Source organism: Chiloscyllium plagiosum, unplaced genomic scaffold, assembly GCF_037043375.1.
Source record: "Chiloscyllium plagiosum isolate Xiang-an unplaced genomic scaffold, Cpla_swu_hap1 HiC_scaffold_1, whole genome shotgun sequence".
NCBI classification, from domain to species: Eukaryota; Metazoa; Chordata; class Chondrichthyes; order Orectolobiformes; family Hemiscylliidae; genus Chiloscyllium; species Chiloscyllium plagiosum.
Window position 1 is genome coordinate 131,736,441 of NW_028270139.1, and position 21,877 is coordinate 131,758,317.

The 21,877-nt window shown below is 40.6% G+C and overlaps 1 protein-coding gene across 4 annotated transcripts in view; it reads left to right on the plus strand.

The window, feature by feature from the left end:
- The window catches only part of dym (dymeclin), a 548,842-nt gene that overhangs the window by 210,434 nt on the left and 316,531 nt on the right, over nucleotides 1-21,877 (plus strand). For all 4 annotated transcript variants that reach the window (XM_043718287.2, XM_087990764.1, XM_087990771.1 and 1 more), the window contains 2 exons: nucleotides 2,243-2,356; nucleotides 18,459-18,553. In XM_043718287.2, coding sequence (XP_043574222.1) covers nucleotides 2,243-2,356; nucleotides 18,459-18,553 — 209 coding nt within the window. The remainder of the gene's footprint in view (nucleotides 1-2,242; nucleotides 2,357-18,458; nucleotides 18,554-21,877) is intronic.

Below are 21,877 nucleotides of genomic sequence, written 5' to 3' on the forward strand. Positions count from 1 at the left end.
GCTCAGCAACCTCCTTTCTCGCTTCCCGGAGCAACCTGGGATAAATCTGGTATGGCCCTGGAGACTTATCAATCTTAATGTTTGCCAAAATTCCAGCACATCAACTTCATCAATCTTGACAACAAAGATTATTAGATAACCTCAAAGTTATGGAGTTTTACAGCATGGAGATAAGCCCTTTGGCCCAAACTAGTCTGTGCAGACCAAAACGTCCATCCACACTAATCCCATTTCCCTGCACTTGGCCCGTATACTTCCCAACCTTTCCTATCCATGTATTTGTCCAAATGACTTTTAAATGTTGTTAATGTACCCGCCTCAACCACTTCTGCCGGCAACTCATTCCATAGGTGTACCACTCTTTGTGTAAAAAGGTTGCCCCTCAGGTTCCCTTTTATTCTTAGCCCTCTAACCTTAAACTGATGCCCCCTAGTCCTCGATTCCCCACCCTTGGGGGAAAAAGACAGAGTGCGTTGATCCTATCCATGCCTCTCATCTTATACACTTCTATAAGATACCACCTCAGTCTCCTCCGCTCTAAAGAAAAAGTACTAGTTTGACTAACCTCTGTCTATAACTCAGACCATTGAGTTCTGACAACGTTCTTGTAAATTTCTTCTCCACTCTTTCCAGTTTAATAACATCCACCCTATGGCAAGGTGACCAAAACTGAACACAATACTCCGTGCGGCCTCACCAACATCCTGTATGACTGCAACATAACTTCCCAACTTCTGTACTTAATGTCCTGATGGATGAAGGCCAGTGTGTCAAAAGCCGCCTTCACTGCCCTGTCAACTTATGACTTCACTTTCAGAGAACCATGTACCTGAATTCCAAGATATGTGTTCCATTATACTCATTAAGGCCCTGCCATCCACCCTGAAACTCCTGCCTTGATTTGACTTTCCAACATGCAACACCTCACACTTATCTATATTAAACTCCATTTGCTATTTCTCGGCCCACTTCCCCAGCTGATTAAGGTGCTGCTGCAATTTCTGATAAGTTGCCCCACTGTCCACGATACCACCTACTTTGTTGAGATTTACGCAAAACCTTTTCTAACGGATAGAAAACAGTAGCAGGAAGGTTACTGTATTGAGAGTACTGAGTGAGGTGCTCCTGAATTTGAAGTTGAGACCACTTCCTCCTTGTGATTTACTTAAGTGATCTGAATTTAGACATTTAATACAAAGTGGTCACATTTTCAGATAGTAGTAACCTAGAGGAGGCAATGCTTTTCCAAGCTACTAAATGAGTTAAATGTATATTAGGGTGGCATGGTGGCTCAGTGGTTAGCACTGCTGCCTCACAGCGCCAGGGACCCGGGTTCGATTCTAGCTTTGGGCGATTGTCTGGAGTTTGCACATTCTCCCCTTGTCTTTGTGGGTTTTCTCTGGGTGCTCCAGTTTCCTCCCACAATCTGGAGATGTGCAGGTTAGGTGGATTGGCCTTGCTAAATTGCCCCATAGTGATCAGGGTTGTGTAGGTTAGGTGCATTAGTCAGGGTAAATGTAGAGTAATAGGGTTGGGGAATGGGTTTCGGTGGGATACTCTTTGGAGGGTCGGTATGGACTTGTTGGGGTGAAAGGCCTGTTTCTACACTGTAGGGATCGATCTATCTATCTCTATAAATGACTAGAAAAAGTTTTGAATTTAATGCAAACAACTGTACATCCTGATTCCAAAAATGGTGATGAAATAGATAAAGATGAAAAGAGAGATTTTGGAGCACAGCATCATCAAGATGAACTGAATGATGAACCTCTGTACCATTTTCCACATTATAATGTTTTCAACTAAAATGGCAAACCTATGCTGGATTTCAGTATTCAAGTTAATAATATAGATTAGAAATGAGACCAAACACTTACCATATGGATTTACACTCTACAGTTTTTCATATTGTCAACTGTAGCACTGCACTTTCCATGTTTATTTCAACTGGAATTCACTGATGTGTACGAGGATAGTATATTACATTCTGCAGTTTTATTTTGGTTTCATTGCATTCATTGCTGGCATGCCTGAAATATCTTCAGGTTGTACGTTAATTTGAAAAACAAAATCAATTTGGAGTGTTGTAACTTTGATACTATGATTAAAGTGTTTTTAATATAATACATTTTTTCCTTTGAAATTATTGTTTACACTGGTGACTAAAGTTTGAATATCTTTGCCTGTGATATACACTAATTGTAAAAAAAAAAAAAATTTTCCAACTCTTTTCTCTCCATAGATACTAAAGAATATTACTTGGTATGCTGAGCGTGTCCTGACAGAAATCTCATTAGGAAGTCTTCTAGTTCTTGTGGTGATACGAACTGTGCAGTACAATATGACCAGAACCAGGGTGAGGACTTTTTAATTTGCGATTTTAATCCCCAATCCCACTCATTCCTTCCATAGCTCTTCTCATCTATAATGTAGAGACTATGGAATATTAAAATTCCTGTTGATTAAATTATATTGAGGCTTTGATTTAACAAGTTATGCAGATTAAACCCAAATATATGAAGATTAATCTGATTGACAAATATTATACTGTTACTTGTAAGTACAGTAGAAATTGAAGTAATGTATTTAAAATATGAAATTAAAATTTGTTTCACGCTATTTTTTTTTTAGTCTTTATATTCCTTTGGTCAAATCAGTGACCTGTGTTAAGGTATGGCTCAAACTAAGGCAGTTTTCTGCTGTCTCATCCAAGTGATCTCATCCTAATTATTTAAGTGTGAACAATATTGATATATATTCAATAGCAATGCATATTTGATATGTTTCATTCACGATTCGCAGAATTACAGCGTTGTTAACCGTACAGAAGGCAACCATTCTGTCAATTGAGTCTGTGCCATCTCACTGTGCAATTCAGAGGGCAATCCCCTCATCGTTTGCCTGGAACACTGTATATTTTTGCTTTTAAGATAATAATCACTTCTCTCTTGCATACCTCTGTTAAACCTGCCTCTACTACATGGATCATCACAGTCCAGTTTTACCATTTGACATTCACTCATTCTGATAGAAATTACACAATGGCAATCAAAAATTTATTTGATTGCTTGCCAGATGCTGGATGCATACGTATACAATAAAACCAAAATAAAGTATATGCCTCCAATGGTAGCAGAGCAGAGGTGAGTTTATGTCTGTAAGAAATAGCAGATCTGTATTTCAGTCACACAAAGGAAGTGTGTGTCACTTGTACCACTTATCAATTGTGACTCAGAAATGTTGTGGAGAATAATATACTACTGCAGTAAAGGCAGCATTTAATTAATAGAGGGTCAATTTCAATGGTGTGAGAACTGATCTGCCCCAGGAAAACTGGATTTAGAATACAGTATTAGCAGACAAAATTGTAACTGAGCAACTCCCCTCCTGAAGAGAAGAGAGTGCAAGCCATGTCATAAGACAACAACCAACATGCAATCTGGGGATTGAGTGCAGCGAGATATAGTATTTAAATCTTGGAATTTAGTACAGCTAGGAGAAAGGATTGATTGTTCTGGCCTTTTGCAAAAGTAGAGTCGTCCAAGCTTCTGAGTGGAATAGAGTGGATGCTACTGGAGGTAGCAAGATCCAAGACCTTGAGGCTAGAGGCATTAATTATGTGTGCAAGTATGTAATTGAGTTTTATATTTTCTCCCTCTACGCTGGGATTGTGAGAAACTCTGCAATATAACTTTGGATAATTATTGAATGATATCCATTATGAACCATGCCAGACCCCCTCAAAGCATTTTAAGAAGGTAGCCCAGACCCTATCTTTTTTTAAGGCAGTTGTATAGTGGATATTCCAGGAGAGATGCAGCTGGTCAAACCATTATGTTTTAAGCAAAACAGAATTTATTTACACACTATATGGTTGAAACACGAACAAAAGAAAACAGAATTTAGAATAACAAAGAGGATTGATAAGGGCAGAACGGTAGATGTGTAATCAATTTGGACTTCAGTAAGGCATTTGACAAGGTTCCCCATGGGAGACTGGTGAGCATGGTTAGATCTCATGGAATACAGGGAGAACTCTCCATTTGGATACAGAACTGGTGGTGGTGGAGGATTGTTTTTCAGACTGGAGGCCTGTGACCAGTGGAGTGCCATAAGGATCAGTGCTGGGTCTGCTACTTTTATGTAAATGATTTGGATGTGAACATAAGAGGTATAGTTAATAAGTTTGCTGATGACACCAAAGTTGGAGGTGTAGTGGACGGGTTATCTCAGATTACAACAGGATCTTGATCAGATGGGCCAATGGGCTGAGAAGTGGCAGATGGAGTTTAATTCAGATAAATGCAAGGTGCTGCATTTTGGGAAAGCAAGTCTTAGCAGGACCTATATACTTAATGGTAAGGTTCTGGGGAGTGTTGCTCAACAAAGAGACCTTGGAGTGCAGGTTCATAGCTCCTTGAAAGTGGAGTCACAAGTAGATAGGATAGTGAAGAAGGCGTTTGGTATGCTTTCCTTTAATAGTCAGAGTATTGAGTACAGGAGTTGGGAGGTCATGTTGCGGCTGTACAGGACATTAGTGAGGCCACTTTTGGAATATTGCGTGCAGTTTTGGTCTCCGTTGTAACGGAAGGATGTTGTGAAACTTGAAAGGGTTCAGAAAAGATTTACAAGGATGTTGCCAGGGTTTGGAGGAGAGACTCTTTAGGCTGGGGCTGTTTTCCCTGGAGCGTCGGAGGCTGAGGGAGATGACCTTTTAGAGGTTTATAAAATCATGAAGGGCATGGATAGGATAAATAGAGAAAGTCTTTTTCCTGGGGTCAGGGAGTCCAGAACTAGAGAGCATAGGTTTAGGTTGAGAGGGGAAAGATATAAAAGGGACCTAAGGGGCAGCCTTTTCACGCAGTGGGTAGTATGTGTATGGAAGGAGTTGCCAGAGGAAGTAGTGGAGGCTAGTGCAATTGCAACATTTAAAAGGCATTTGGATGGGTATATGAATAGGAAGGGTTTAGAGGGATATGGGCCGGGTGCTGGCAGGTGGAACTAGATTGTGTCAATGATATGTGGAGCTTGTTCAAGGAGCAACTATTGAGTGTCCTTGATAATTATGTACCTGTCAGGCAGGGAGGAAAGGGTCGTGCGAGGGAGCCGTGGTTTAATAAGGAATTGGAATCCCTTGTTAAATGGAAGAGGGCGGCCTATCTCAAGATGAGACGTGAAGGTTCAATTGGGGCGATTGAGAGTTATAGGGTAGCCAGGAAGGACCTGAAGAGAGAGCTAAGAGCAGCAAGGAGGGGACATGAAAGGTCCTTAGTCGGTAGGATTAGGGAAAACCCTAAGGCTTTCTATAGGTATGTTAGGAATAAAAGAATGACTAGGGTAGGAATAGGTCCAGTCAAGGATAGTAGTGGGAAGTTGCGTGTGGAGGCGGAAGAGATTGGGGAGACACTGAATGAATACTTTTCTTCAGTATTTACTCAGGAACAGGGCATTGTCGTCGATGTGAATACTGAGTCACAAATAAGTAGAATGGATGGCTTTGAGGTATGTAGAGAAGAGGTGTTGGAAATCCTGGAAAAGGTGAAAATAGATAAGTCCCCTGGGCCTGATGGCATTTATCCTAGGATTCTCTGGGAAGCAAGGGAGGAGATTGCAGAGCCATTGGCCTTGATTTTTATGTCCTCTTTGTCTACAGGAGTAGTGCCAGAAGACTGGAGGATAGCAAATGTGGTTCCCTTGTTCAAAAAGGGGAGTAGGGATAACCCTAGTAACTATAGGCCGGTGAGTCTCACTTCTGTTGTGGGCAAAGTCTTAGAGAGAATTGTAAGGGATAGGATTTATGCACATCTGGATAGGAATAATGTGATCAAGGATAGTCAGCATTGTTTTGTGAAGGGCAGGTCGTGCCTCACAAACCTTATTGAATTCTTTGAAAAGGTGACGAAGGAGGTTGATGAGGGGAAAGCGGTAGATGTGGTATATATGGATTTTAGTAAGGCGTTTGATAAGGTTCCCCATGGTAGGCTACTGCAGAAAATACGGAGATATGGCATTGAGGGTGAGTTGGAGGTTTGGATTAGGAATTGGCTGGATGGAAGAAGACAGAGGATAGTAGTTGATGGCAAAGTTTCTTCATGGAGTGCCGTCACTAGCGGTGTTCCGCAAGGATCTGTTTTGGGACCATTGCTGTTTGTCATTTTTATAAATGACCTGGAAGAGGGGTTAGAAGGTTGGGTGAGCAAGTTTGCGGATGATACGAAAGTTGGAGGAGTTGTTGACAGTGAGGAAGGATGTGGCAGGTTACAGCAGGATATAGAGAAGCTGCAGAGCTGGGCAGAAAGGTGGCAAATGGAATTCAATGTAGCTAAGTGTGAGGTGATTCACTTTGGGAAGAATAACAAAAAGATGGGGTACTGGGCTAATGGTCGGATACTTGGTAGTGTGGATGAGCAGAGGGATCTTGGTGTCCATGTACACAGATCTCTGAAAGTTGCCACCCAGGTAAATAGTGCGGTGACGAAGGCATATGGCATACTGGCTTTTATTGGTAGAGGAATTGAGTTCCGGAGTCCTGAGGTCATGATGCAGTTGTATAAGACTCTGGTGCGGCCGCATCTGGAATTTTGTGTGCAGTTTTGGTCGCCATACTATAGGAAGGATGTGGAGGCACTGGAACGGGTGCAGAGGAGGTTTACCAGGATGTTGCCTGGTATGAAAGGAAGATCGTATGAGGAAAGACTGAGACACTTGGGGCTGTTTTCATTAGAGAAAAGAAGGTTTAGGGGTGACTTGATTGAGGTGTACAAGATGATTAGGGGGTTAGATAGGGTTGACAGTGTGAACCTTTTCCCGCATATTGAGTCAGGTATTACAAGGGGGCATAGCTTTAAATTAAGGGGGGGTAGATATAGGACTGAAGTTAGGGGTAGGTTCTTCACTCAGCGAGTCGTAAGTTCATGGAATGCCCTGCCAGTAGCAGTGGTGGACTCTCCCTCATTATGGGCATTTAAGCGGGCATTGGATAGGTATATGGAGGATAGTGGGTTAGTATAGGTTAGGTGGGCTTGGATCGGCGCAACATCGAGGGCCAAAGGGCCTGTACTGCGCTGTATTCTTCTATGTTCTATGTTCTATTGGCTTGGGATATCTAGTCGGTATGGACAGGTTGAGCCAAAGGGTTTGTTTCGGTGCTGTACATCTCTATGCCTCTATAACTTATTTGAAAACCCAGGAAAACGTGAGGACTGGATGCCGGAGATCAGAGTCAAAAATTGTGGTGCTGGAAAAGTACAGCACATCAGGCAGCATCTGAGATGCTGGAGAGTCAACATTTTGGGCATAAGCCCTTCTTGATGAAGGAAGGCCACATTTTGAGTCTTATTTGAAAATCTGACCAACTCTATCCCAATTTAACGAAGGAGCCGTTCCAATCTGTGCAATATTCCATAAACATACTCCTTAGCGAATGGTAAATTAAAACACAAGTTCTTACAGGCAGGAGAGAGTTCAGATAGAAGCAAGACCTCTGTAGCATGGAACTTCTTTTTCACTGTAGCTGCTTCTCTGCTACTAGTAGCTTCTGGCTGCCTGCTAAAACTGAACCAAACTAGAAAGAAAACCTGAGTTGGGAGATCTGATCATTCCCCTTTCATTGTACAACAGTTTTAAAAAAAACATAAAGGCCTACTCTGTTTGTTGACTTAGACAGTATCTGTTAGCCATTTCGGCACCACTGACTTTACAACCCCTCTTGAAAAAAACCAAGGACAACACAACCTTGTTAAAAGAGTAGCATCGTCACATATTCTAAGTTTGAAACCTATGTGGTTAATTACAAACAAATTAAAATGGCAGAGAGGGAGAGGAAGCATTCAGCTATTGTGCTCCATGTGGCTGCCCATGACAAAGGTATGACTCAGAAAGAAATTCTGCTGAAAGAGTAAAGCAGCTAGGATTGAAATGAGAAAAGAAAAAACACAAATGTAACGATCTCTAGTTTATTATCTGAACCATGAATAAAACAACAAAGGACAAATAAGATCAGAGAGTTGAATGTGGCTCAAAGATTGTTGTGGGAAAAGTAAGTTTCAATTTACAGGACACGGTTAACAGTATTGGAGAAAGAGGAAGCTATATTGTCAGAATGGCCTTCACCCGAAAGGAACTAGGACCTGTGTCCTAGTGAATAAGTATGATTAGAGAGGACTTCAAACTGTATAATTGGGGGTGGATTCACATGATGGAGGATTTGGGAAGTTAAAGAGAAATGGCAGGCATTAGAGCAGGGTCATGATACAGATAATGATAGCCATAGTGTGTCAGGAGGAGCCAAAGTGTGGAAATGTAAGAGTGCAAGTAAGGTCAGAGTAAAACAAAAGGTAGAAATACAGAATTAAGGGCTTTTGATCTGAATGAATAAGCATTTATAAAAAGATGAATAAATTGATAACACACCGAAATAAATGTATATATGTTAGTCATTATAGAGATGACTCTCTAATTATAGTTGGGACCTGAGTTTTAAATTCAATGATATTACAGAAGAATGAAGAAAAGTTAAGGAAGCAGAGTAACCCTTAATCAAGGGTGAGATCAGTACTGAATGGTTTAATTCTGCTCCCACATATTGTGTAGTGAGAAATAATCTTGGTTCAAACAGATTGGGTGAAAGTAAGAAATAAAAAGAAAGAAGTCTCTGGTAAAAGTACTTAATAGGCCTCTTCACAGTAACATTGTCAGATAGAATGTAAATCAAGAAAAATTGGGGATTGTAGGAAAGGAATTAAAATAATTATAGGAGATTATCATCTTTATACAAATTAGGTGAATCATTATGTCAAGATAACCTGGAGGATGCATTTGTAGAGTCTGCTTGGGACCATTTTTAAGAACCATGCATTTTGCAACCAATGGGGTACCAGGTGTTTTAAACTTGGGAATATGCAATAAGATTAATAATGACTTTATCGTATAAAAATTTCTTTTGGTAAGAGTTATCATTATATTGACAATCTCATGCACAGTTTGGAGGTGAAAAGTTTGGGTTTGAAACTAGTGCCTTAAGAAAAGGCAATCACAACCAAGGCAGTTGATTAAACTAAACTGGAAAATAGCTTAAAAGGTAAAGACAGTAGAGAAACATGGGCAGACATTTAGAGTTATTTTGTAACAGCGAGCAAAGACACATTCCATTGATAAAGAACAAACTGAGAAGGGACCACCATTAAAGGCCAACTGAAAATTTTAAGATAATATCAAATCAAGGATTATTTGTAGACTAAATCGGAAAATTTTCAAAACCAGCAAAAGCTAACTGAAATGTAATGATAGAGGGAGAAATTGGAGTATGAGTAAAAGTTAGCAAGAAATATGACAATGTGCATTAACAGCTTCTACAAGTATATAAAAAAGCAAGAGTGGTGACAATGTACATTGGTCCCTTGAAAGTCAGACTGGAGAATTAATAATGGACAACAAGAAAGTGCCAGAGATTCTTTAAGAAGTATTTTAGATCTGTCATCTTTGTGGAAGGCACAAAAGAATGTGAACAGTGGTAGAAAAGCAGGGGACAAAAACGAGATAATGAAACTTAAAGCAATCAAATTCCTGGTTAATAAGGGGAAATGTACTAGGAATACTAATTGAACTAAAGTCTGCCAAGTTTCCTCGTCAGCCTCTGATGGCTTGTATTCCAATGGAAGTGCAAGCAGAGACAGTAGACGCAATGACTGTCAGCTTATGAAATTCCCTAGATTTTAGATTCCAGCAACTGGAAAAATTACATATGTTCCACTACTTTTTCTAGAGGAAATCTGGCAGAAGAAAGTGAGGACTGCAGATGCTGGAGATCAGAGCTGAAAATGTATTGCTGGAAAAGCGCAGCAGGTCAGGCAGCATCCAAGGAGCAGGAGAATCGACGTTTCGGGCATGAGCCTGAAGAAGGGCTCATGCCCGAAACGTCGATTCTCCTACTCCTTGAAATCTGGTAGAAAGCAGGAAATATATATCGACTACTTGATCTAGCGTATGTCATTGTTAAAATGCTAGAAATCATTATTAAGGAGCTTGTAGCATGTTGTTTAGAAAATCATGATACAGTCAGGCAGTACCAACATGGTTTATTTGAAAAGAAAATCAGATGACATAAAGCCTGTGCAATTATGCATTCTGGCAGGAAGGATCAAGGAGCTAAACATTATTTAAATGGAGAAAAACTGCAGAATGGGCAGAGGGATTTCGGGGTCTATATCTATGAATCTCTCAAAAAAATGAGAACCTAGTTAATCAGGTAATAGGAAAGGCACATGGCCTTCATTTGAAAAGGAATGCTGAATGAAAATCAGGAAGTTTTGTTAAATCTATAGAAGGTACTAGTTAGACCACACCTAGAATATTGAGGAAAAAAGTTTCCCCTATCTACAAAAAGGTAAACTGGCATTGGAGACAGCCCAAAGCGGGTTCACAAAGTTGTTCCTGGGTATAAAGGGTTTTTCTTATTAGGAGAGGTTGAGTAGGTTAGGCTGTACTCATGGCAGTTTACAACAATAAGAGGTGGCCTTATTGAAACACAAGATTCTTAGGTAGGGTTGAAGAGTAGATGCAGAGATGTGATGGAATATTCCCCACTTGCCTGGATGATCTCCAATAGCACTGAAGAAACTATCCAAGAAAGGCAGTTTGCTTGATCAGCACTGCATCCATAAACATTCATTCCTTCCTCCACAGACATACAGTATCAGTAGTGTACACCTTTGTTAAGGTGCACTGCAGGAATTCACCAAGGCTTCTTAAACAGCACTTCCCAAACTGACGACTGTTACCATCTAGAAGGTTAAGGGCAGTGGATATGTAAAACATCACCATTTACACGTTCCTCTACAAGACTTCCCACACTGACTCTACATCTCCTGACTCTAGGTCCCCCCGCGCAAGGGACTGAATATCATCCCTTACTAACAAGGCCACCCCACCCCCTCTGCTGTCAGTCTGTCCTTACGATAACCTCGAAGTGAAGGAGCCATTGGGAAGTAGTGACCATAATACAATAAGCTTCAATCTGCAATTTGAGAGGGAGAGGGTACAGTCGGAAGTGACAGTACTTCTGTTGAATAAAGGGAATTATGGAGCTATGAGGGAGGAGCTGGCCAAAGTTCAAGGAGGAACAATGGCGGATATTTCTGTGTATAATGCAGAAGTTGCAGGATCAGTTCATTCCTAAAAGGAAGAAAGATCCCAGGAGGAGGCATGGGCGGCCGTGGCTGACGAGGGAAGTAAAGAAACATATAAAGTTAAAAGAGAAAAAGTATAACATAGCTAAGATAAGTGGGAAAACTGAGGACTGGGAAGCATTTAAAGAGCAACAGAGGATTACTAAGAAGGAAATACGCAGAGGAAAAATGAGGTATGAAGGTAAACTGGCCAAGAATATTAAGGAGGATAGTAAAAGCTTTTTAAGGTATGTGCAAGGCAAAAAAATGGTTAGGACAAAAATTGGGCCCTTGAAGACAGAAACAGGGGAATATATTACTAGGAACAAAGAAATGGCAGAGGAATTAATTGGGTACTTCAGATCTGTGTTCACTTGGGAAGACACAAGCAATCTCCCTGAGGTAACAGTGGCTGAAGGACCTGAACTTAAGGGAATTTATATTTGCCAGGATTTGGTGTTGGAGAAGCTGTTAGGTCTGAAGGTTGATAAGTCTCCGGGGCCTGATGGTCTGCATCCCAGGGTACTGAAGGAGGTGGCTCAGGAAATCGTGGATACGTTGGTGATTATTTTCCAGAGTTCAATAGATTCGGGGTCGGTTCCTGAGGATTGGAGGGTGGCAAGTGTTATACCACTTTTTAAGAAAGGTGGGCGAGAGAAAGCAGGTAATTATAGACCAGTTAGTCTGACCTCAGTGGTGGGAAAGATGCTGGAGTCTATTATAAAGGATGAAATTACTGCACATCTGGATAGTAGTAACAGGATAGGACAGAGTCAGCATGGATTTATGAAGGGGAAATCATGCTTGACTAATCTTCTTAAATTTTTTGAGGATGTAACTATGAAGTTGGACGAGGGAAATCCAGTAGATGTAGTGTACCTGGACTTTCAGAAAGCTTTTGATAAAGTCCCACACAGGAGGTTAGTGAGTAAAATTAGGGTGCATGGTATTGGGGGCAAAGTACTAGATTGGATTGAAAATTGGTTGGCTGATAGGAAACAAAGGGTAGTAATAAACGGCTCCATTTCGGAATGGCAGGCAGTGACCAGTGGGGTACCGCAGGGATCCGTGCTGGGGCCGCAGCTTTTTACAATATATGTTAATGATATAGAAGATGGTATCAGCAATAACATTAGCAAATTTGCTGATGATACAAAGCTGGGTGGCAGGGTGAAAAGTGATGAGGATGTTAAGAGATTACAGGGTGACCTGGACAAGTTAGGGGAGTGGGCAGATGCATGACAGATGCAGTTTAATGTGGATAAATGTATGGTTATCCACTTTGGTGGCAAGAACAGGAAGGCAGACTACTACCTCAATGGAATCAATTTATGTAAAGGGGCAGTACAGAGAGATCTGGGTGTTCTTGTACACCAGTCAATGAAGGCAAGCATGCAGGTACAGCAGGTAGTGAAGAAGCTAACAGCACGCTGGCCTTCATAACAAGAGGAATTGAGTATAGAAGCAAAGAGGTGCTTCTGCAGCTGTACAGGGCCCTGGTGAGACCACACCTGGAGTACTGTGTGCAGTTCTGGTCTCTAAATTTGAGGAAAGACATTCTGGCTATTGAGGGAGTGCAGCGTAGGTTCACGAGGTCAATTCCTGGAATGGCAGGATTACCTTACGCCGAAAGACTGAAGCGACTGGGCTTGTATATCCTTGAGTTTAGAAGACTGAGAGGGGATCTGATTGAGACGTATAAGATTATGAAAGGATTGGACACACTGGCAGTAGGAAACATATTTCCACTGATGGGTGAGTGCCGAACCAGAGGACACAGCTTAAAAATACGGGGTAGACCATTTAGGACAGAGCTCAGGAGAAACTTCTTCACCCAGAGAGTGCTGGCTGTGTGGAATGCTCTGCCACAGGGGGCAGTGGAGGCCCACTCACTGGATTCATTTAAGAAGGAGTTGGATAGAGCTCTCAAAGATAGTGGAATCAAGGGTTATGAAGATAAGGCAGGAACAGGATACTGATTTGGAATGATCAGCCATGATTATATTGAATGGCGGTGCAGGCTTGAAGGGCTGAATGGCCTACTCCTGCATCTATTGTCTATTGTCTAAGACGTTCATGACTCTAAGTTGGAAATATATCACTGTTCCTTAAGTGTCGCTTGGTCAAAACCATTCTAACCACATTCTGGTTGTACCTACAGGAAATTGACTGCAGTGGTTCAAGGGGCAGCTCACCACCACTTTCTCAAGGGCACCTAAGGTTAAATGCTGGCCCAGCCATGAATGAATTTTAAAACTTAGTGGTGTGCTGCATACAAAGGTGCTTCAACCAAATATATTTTCTGACATGGATAAAAGAACTGGCTGCTTGGAGCTAATTGTGGGTAGAAGTTTGTAAGGAGGATGGAAAGAACCTGCATTGGACAAAAGATGAGTTGGTAAAAAATTTACAGACCGAGGGGAAATTTTAGTTTGTCCAATTTGGCGGAAAAATAGAGGCACAGAATCTTATTTAAATGGTGAGAGACTACGGAATGTTACATGAATCACAAAAAAATAGTGTGCAGCTGGAGCATTTAATTTAGAAGGAATGTAGAATGTCTTCTTTGCTAGCAAGGTAGAGTACAAAAGTTGGAAAGACTTACCACAACTGTACGAGACTTTGGTCAAACTGAACATTCATATATAGTTTCAGTTTCCTTATTTAAGGAAATGTGTGTGTTTCCATTGGAAGCAGTTCAGGGAAGGTGCACTTAGCTGACACCTAAAATGCAGATTGTCGACTGAGGAAAAATTGAGTACATGTGGGCGATACTAACTAGAATTCAGAAGAATGTGGGTTATCTCATTGAAACTGGGGAGTGTACATGTTCAAAACAAAGTGTCTCACGTTTGTGATGGAAATTATAACGTATTTATTTTCTGAACGGTCACAAAGTCTGCAACATTGAAAATATTCAAGGGTGAGTTAGACAGGTTTTGATTGACAAGGGAATTCAGGGTATGGAGAGCAGGTAAGAAAATGGAGTTAAGGCCACAACTGAAGCATAAGAGCTAGGAGCAGGAGTAGACAATTCAGCCCCTCAAACCTACTCCATCATTTCATATGATAAGGCTGATATCATCTTGGCCCCAACTCCACATTTCTGTCCCATCTCCAATAACACTTCAACCTACTCCTAATTTAAAAATCTATTTCTCCATTAAATTTACTCAAATATCCCAACATCCACCTATTGAATTTCTTAGATTCACAACCCTTTGAGAGAAGTAATTTCTCCTCATCTCGGTTTTAAATCTGCTACCCATTACCCTAAAACTCTTGTTCTAGATTGCCCTAAATAAGGACGAGATGAGAAAATGGTTAAACATGAACACAAGATACTTTGCTTAATAAATTAAGGCATAGGGTACAAACGTTGAGGAAGTTAAGATAAATGTTATACTACACTGGTTAGCTTCTGTTGAAAATTTGTGTCCAGTTCTGGGCACCACAGTTTGGGACGAATGCAAAGACTGTCAAGAGAATGCAGAAATATATCTACTTTGTTAATTCCCTTTAATCCCATAGAATATAAGCTTAAACTGCTCAACCTCTCTTAAGTCAAACCTCTCATCTCTGAAATCAATCTAGTGTATCTCCTTTAAACTGCTTCAAATGCAACTACAACTATTGATTGGTCCATTGAGTTTGCTCCCTCAATGTCAACTCCTTCTATTTCTTAAAATCTTCTGAACTCTGAGTGATGTGATAAGAAGGAGGCATTAGAAGGATTGTAATTTGAGTTGATGACTCTCCAAGAACAGATGAGATGCATTTGAGGATACTAAGGGAAATTGGTGGAAATTTCAGAAATAATAACCAAAATTTTCTAATCTTCCTTGGAGATAGTGAATATACAGAGGGTAGAAAAGTTGGAACAATTGAGGTATGAGCAGGAGCAGTTTAGATGTCAAAAGGAAATGGACAGGTAAGTAAAATGGATGGGCAGAGGGCAGTTGAAACTTGATGCAGAAATGTAAAGTGATGCATTTTAGCAAGAACCAGAACAGTTTAAACAAAAGGAAAAGTACACATTTTTTGGTAGTTCAGGGGCAGTGGAACTGTTCATGTTGAAGGTGAAAGACGAGATGAGAAAATGGTTAAACATGAACACAACTTACTTTGCTTAATAAATTAAGGCATAGGGTACAAATGTTGAGGAAGTTAAGATAAACGTTATACTACACTGGTTAGCTTCTGTTGAAAATTTGTGTCCAGTTCTGGGCACCACAGTTTGGGACGAATGCAAAGACTGTCAAGAGAATGCAGAAAAAAATCGCAAGAATGGTTCCAGAATTGCGGCACTTTAGTTACGTGGAAAGATTAGAAAAGCAAATCCTAAGAAAGAGAAGATTGAGAGAAGATTTGATAAGAGGTGTTCAGAATTATAGACATGTAGGCAGGATCAGACAAGTGAAAGCATCAAGAACCAAAATACACTTATTAAAACCAAAAATGCTGGAGAAACTCAGCAAGTCTGGCAGCATCTGTGGAGAGAGAAACAGTTTACATTTCCAGTCCAATAATTTGTTTTCGGAAATGACAAGATTTTATGATGTAGAAAAAGTGGGAGGAGGAGGAAATAGAACAGATGAAAGAAATGCCCCAGAGCAAAAGACAAAGGAATTGCTAATGATGATGGAGAAGCTATATAGATGATAAGTAGGTATTACTGGTAGCTTTAGTAACAGAATATAGGTATGTTCAGTTTCTCTCTTCACAGATTATAGCAGATCCTACTGTCTCAGGCATTTCTGTTTTTATTTTGGATCCCTACCAAATATAGTACTGTACTTTTATGGAAGCATAGCACTTCATTTTCTGCTTAGACATTTTACAACATTCAGGATTCAACAGCTTCAGACCATGAATTCTGACCTCCATTTCAATTCTCCCCCCATCCCGTGTTAGCCTGTATGTGTTTGCTGTCAGTAGGAATGAACTATTTACTGCCGTTAATAGCTATAATTAATGCCTGCTCTTCATTTATACCTCTTTATTACTATTAGCAAGACCTTTGCGTTTTGCTCAGGGGCACCTGTTCCATTTGCTCTCCTTTCCCTTTTTCTACTTTACATTTTCAATTTCCTTGAGTTCCAAAACATGTCACATTGGACTTGAAACATTAACTCTGGTCCTCTGTTTACAAATGTCACTGGCCTCTTCAGTTTTTCAGGTGTTATTTCAGACGGATCTCCAGCATCCATTGTATTTCACTTTATAGGTGATTGGCAAAATATTTATGCATGCTGACTAATGATGTTGTTTAGTGAGTTGAGTAGGGAAGCTGTCCATGTTTTGCTATCACTTGCAGCTGGAACTTTGATCCACCTTGCTTTTCCTATGCAGTCGTCTGTTACTGAGTTTCATCTGTTGAAATGGCCGGTGGCATGCCAGTCTCAGTAGACATTGGCAGTGCGTTTCCAGTTTTACCCCAGTCGATATTGATAGTTCACTGAGAATAGCTATGTAAAATTGTCAGGGCGAAAGTGGGTACTGTAGATGCTGGAGATTAGAGTCAAGATTAGAGTAGTGTTGAAAAGCACAGCAGGTCGGGCAGCATCAGAGGAACAGGAAAATCGACGTTTTGGGCAAAAAGCCCTTCATCATGAATGAGGCTGGGAGCTTTGGGGGTGGAGACATAAACCTTTAAAGACAGCAATTTCCCCTCCCACGTGTTGAAGATACCCTTCAACACATCTCATCATGTCCCATACCTCCGCCCTCGAACCTCACCCCTCCAACTGCAACAAGGACAGACTCCCCCCCCCCCCCCCCCCCTCACCTTCCACCCCACTAACTTCCATATGCATTGCATGATCTGCCGAAATCTCTGCCACCTACAAACAGGCCCCACCACCAGAGATATATTTCCCTCCCCACACCTAACCTCTTTCCTTAAAGACCATTCCCTCTGCGACTACCTAGTTAGGTCCATGTCCCCTAACAGTCCACCCTCACCTCCTGACACTTTCCCCTGCCACTTCAGGAATTGCAAAATCTGCACTCCCCCCACCTCCGTCCCCAAAGGAGCATTCCACATCCATCAAAGTTTCACCTGCACTTCCAGACATGTCATTTACTGTATCCATTGCTCCCGATGCGGTCTCCTCTACATTGGGGGAGACTGGACGCCTACTCAGTGAGCGCTTCAGGGAACATCTCCGGACACCTGCACAAATCAACTTCACTGCCCCGTAGCCGAACATTTCAACTCCCCCTCCCACTCTGCCGATGACCTGCAGGTCCTAGGCCGCCTGCACCACCACTCCCTTACCACCCGATGCCTGGAGGAAGAACGCCTCATCTTCTGCTTTGGAACCCTTCAACCCCATGGTATCAATGTGGACTTCACCAGTTTCCTCATTTCCCCTCTCCCCTACCTTACCCCAGTTCCAACCTTCCAGCTCAGCACTGTCCTCATGACCTGTCCCACCTGTCAATCTTCCTTCCCACCTATCTGTTCCGCCCTCCTCTCAGACCTATCACCTTCACCCCCACCCTCCTCCAATTTATGTCTCCACCCCCCGAGGCTCCCAGCCTCATTCCTGATTAAGGGCTTTTGCCCGAAGAGTCGATTTTCCTGGTCCTTGGATGCTGCCTGACCTGCTGTGCTTTTCCAGCACCACTCTAATCTTGACATGTAAAATTGTCAGGCAAGCCCGCCATATCTAATTTCTCGAGTTTAATTTGCTGAAACATCTGAAGATTCACACTTTTAAAAGTAGCTAAATCAATCTCCTGCTTCATGTATCAGTCCAGCTTTCATTTAATTGTAGTGATCATGCTTTAATGCCTTGCAACCGCTAGTGGAAACCTTTGAATAAGAACCTATTGTTTCACTGTCAGTTAAGGTTTGGCTCTGGTCATTACAGTGTATAGGTTTGAAACAGTCTTCAATCTGGAAGATAGACTTGATTATATTTTATTTGAATATATCCTTGACTTCTCTGTGTTTGCCTCACCACAAAAGTTTTTGTTTGAGAGCATGACCCCCCATACCCCTCCTTTCCTGCCATTTGCATCATGACTGTAATCATGTCCTCTGTAGTCAAGGTCTCATCTAAACGTTTCCATAATTCCTCAAGGAAAGTACTTAAAACCTTCTTAGATTAATGAGAGGTGTGAGCCAAAGGTTAGTCTCCTCTTTGACTTGGTTTTCATTTTTTGTCTGATTATGTATCTGTGAAGCTCCTTGAACTACTTTATTTAAAGCACTGCAGTATAATGAATCTTTGTCTTAAGTGCATAACTCTTTGTTCTTAATTGTGATTCACTTCTTTTAATTAGGACAAATATCTACATACGAATTGTTTGGCAGCATTAGCTAACATGTCTGCTCAGTTTCGGTCATTACATCAGTATGCAGCTCAGAGAATTATCAGGTAAGCTGTTTCTCGTACTCTTCCAAAATCTGTCATCTTTGTCAGATTGTAGTATGCTAATTAAGTTTTAAAATGGCATCACATGTCCTTAACCATTTATGCTTCATTCATTATTCACATTTGATAAGTTCTTTTATTCTTGTGTTAAGAATCAACCAAGGTTTCAGAGGCTTGAATTTGATTTATGTGAAAGCTGGTGCAAAGTTCTGGAGATAAAGTTTTGAAAATAATTTTTGAAAGTTTGAAAGAAGTAGGCAGTACACAGTGACAGAAACTGGGACTTGATAAAGTAAGAATAATGTTTATTATCTTCCAGTGAAGATCTGAGAAATAGATTTGTTCAATTTCCAAGTTCTACCTCTTTTTTTTGGATCTGTAAACTAAAAGCATACAGGTCGTTCTTCCATAATGCGTGTTTTCTTAATGCAAATTCGCTGTAACGTGATTGACGAATTAGGGACACTGTTTCTAAAGCATGAACTTTTAAAACATATGTTGGCTGTAACATGATTACATCGCCAACACTTTAAGCACCAAGAACACAACCATTGCATTACAGAAGAACTAACTGTAGTGGCTAGACATCTAGTCCCATATACTAGGTACTTTTTACCTTTGAAACATTTCCAGTCTTTGCTTTTTTTTTAAACATACCATTCTCACTTAAATTGTTATCATTTAGTTCCAGATTTTCTATACTCGATAGCTGTGAGATCCTTACTGCTGTGAACTGCGTTAGGAAATGTTGATATATTTAAAGCATTATATAAATTTGAATTCTGATTTATTCTATTTATTCGTACCTGACGCATTAATGTCTCGAGTTTTGCACAGTTCCATAAATGTAAACTTTTTTTTATGTCTACCCCAAGAAACCGTTGCATTATTTTGAAGACCAATGTTGAGTCGCCCCTATTATCCTTTTCTCTTCAGAAAAGTGCTCTGTTTAGAATTTTCTTGTAAACATATTCTCCAAATAACAGGATATAGAAGAAATTATTCTCTTGTTCATTGTTTTCCAAAATTGCCGTACAGTAAAAAGGTATTCTTTTAACTTAGTGCTAGATGGTGCAGAGGAGAGATAAAGAAACATGATTGAATTTAAGCTGTTCTGTTTAGCAATATTTCCTGTCATTTACTTCAAGAGCTATATTACTGCACAGTCTAAGTGAAGAAGCTTATATTAAAAAAAATTAGTTTTGTACCTTGCTGGATATATACCTTCATGTTACTAATCATGGGAGGTGATTACTATTGATCAAAAGCTTACCAATGAGAGCCAAATTAATGATACAGCTAAAAGAGAAGAGCAATTGATGTCCTGAGTGTATTATCTGCATTCCTGGAGGTATTTCCATCATCTGCAAATTTCAAGTCAGGAATGTGATAGAATATTCTTGACTCGTTTGGATGGTTGCATTTACTGCAAAAGCTGAAGAAGCTTAATATTTTCTTCTCCAAGTTGCCCAATATCCTGAATAGGACATCCACCACAGTGTTTTCATCCTTGCTGAGGCAAAATTCCTTGCCTAACACAGAAGGACTGTCAGCACTTGCCTTCTCAAGGAGACTGGAGTTGGGCAATAAATATACTTTTCGGCATTTCTTGCATCCTCAAAATGGAAATGCTACTGATGTAATTTTTGACCATTCTAAATGAAACTTTCCTGTATCTTCCAAGATTCCCAGATAATTGGTATTCCTATTAGCAAATGCCAATAGCTACTGCTATTTAATCCAGCCAGGGACTATCACCAGTTTAGCTAAATCATGTGGTTGTTTCACTTGTAGTGAAAAATCCCACTATTGTACTAGATGTCTATTCCTTTCTCCCCCTCACAACAATTGTTAATAATTCTGGCTCGTGAGTTTGAGTTATGTAGAACTCCTGAATATATAAATAAATTTTCAAGAAAGTTCTTGAGTTGAAGTAGAGAAGGTCCCATGGGTGGGCACTGTTCAGTTTTCATTGATAGTAGCATGAGTGGAATGTTATTTATGTTGCTATTTCTGCCACAAATAACTATTACCCTTCATGTATATTGACATGCAGATAGACACTTTTTAGAAGAAAGCAAGTGAGCGTTTTACTGTTGGATTTTCTGACTTATCTTCTCTCCACATTATAATGTTGACCACTCATTACTTATTCAGTATGTATGTCAAATAGAACATTGAAAATCTTAACATTGTTTATTTTGTTGTTTGGTGGTGGGGAGAACAAGTATTTAAGTTGATATTAAATCAGTTGATCGGACATGTTTGCATGTTGTTGAATTTCTTGAGTGCAGTTGCAACTGCACCTATTTGAGTATATTGGTATCACTCAATCATATTATTAACTTGATAGAAATGCTTTTGATAGAAAGCAAACAGTCCAGCCCTGATCTGTTGGAGCTACAACATTCATCTGTTTGGCTAATTGTGACCTATGTCTTCACTGCAAGATCGAGCTGAGAACTCCATGGAACTGGAGTACTAATCACACCAAGGCAGTTGAAGATTGCATTAGAGGTTAATAATCTAGCAGGTCGAGGTCTAGCTGGAGCATTAGGGGAACCATAAGTAATGTTAAAATAGTTGGTGCTCAAGGAAAAAAACTTAATAAAAAATGATGCAGTTTAAAGGCCAGTAAGCTATAAGTAAGCAAAATACTTGCAGTGCAAAACAAGCATAGATGATGTCACCATTTTGTCCTTGGATCCGCTGTCAATGTGCAGACTTGAGCAGCTGTGCCAATTCGAACAGGTCTGAGGAGCCAGGGTAAATTGAACCAAGAGGAAGGCCATGTTCTTTCGGAACTGGGTTGACTAATCCTTTATCCCCTTTACCATCAGTACAGATTACCTGGGAATGCATAAAATCTTGGGCAAAGCATGCTGCCAAGGTGAAGCTGGTATTTTGGGACCTGCGCTCCCTCTCCATTCCAGGCAAAAACCTGGTTGTCAGCTGTGAAGCACTCTGTTGTTATACGTGGTGTAGGTTTGGCTCATTCTCTGGATCTGTGCCATTGCAGTTACCCAAGCCATCTTCCACTTCATAAAGAAGAACAAAGAAAATTTATCGCCCAGGAACAGCCCTTCTGAGACGTATAAGATTATTAAAGGATTGGACACTCTGGAGGCAGGAAACATGTTTCCGCTGATGGGTGACTCTCGAACCAGAGGACACAGCTTAAAAATAAGGAGTAGGCCATTTAGGACAGAGATGAGGAGAAACTTCTTCACCCAGAGAGTGGTGGGTATGTGGAATGCTCTGCCCCAGAAGGCAGTGGAGGCCCAGTCTCTGGATTCGTTTAAGAAAGAGTTGGATAGAGCTCTCAAA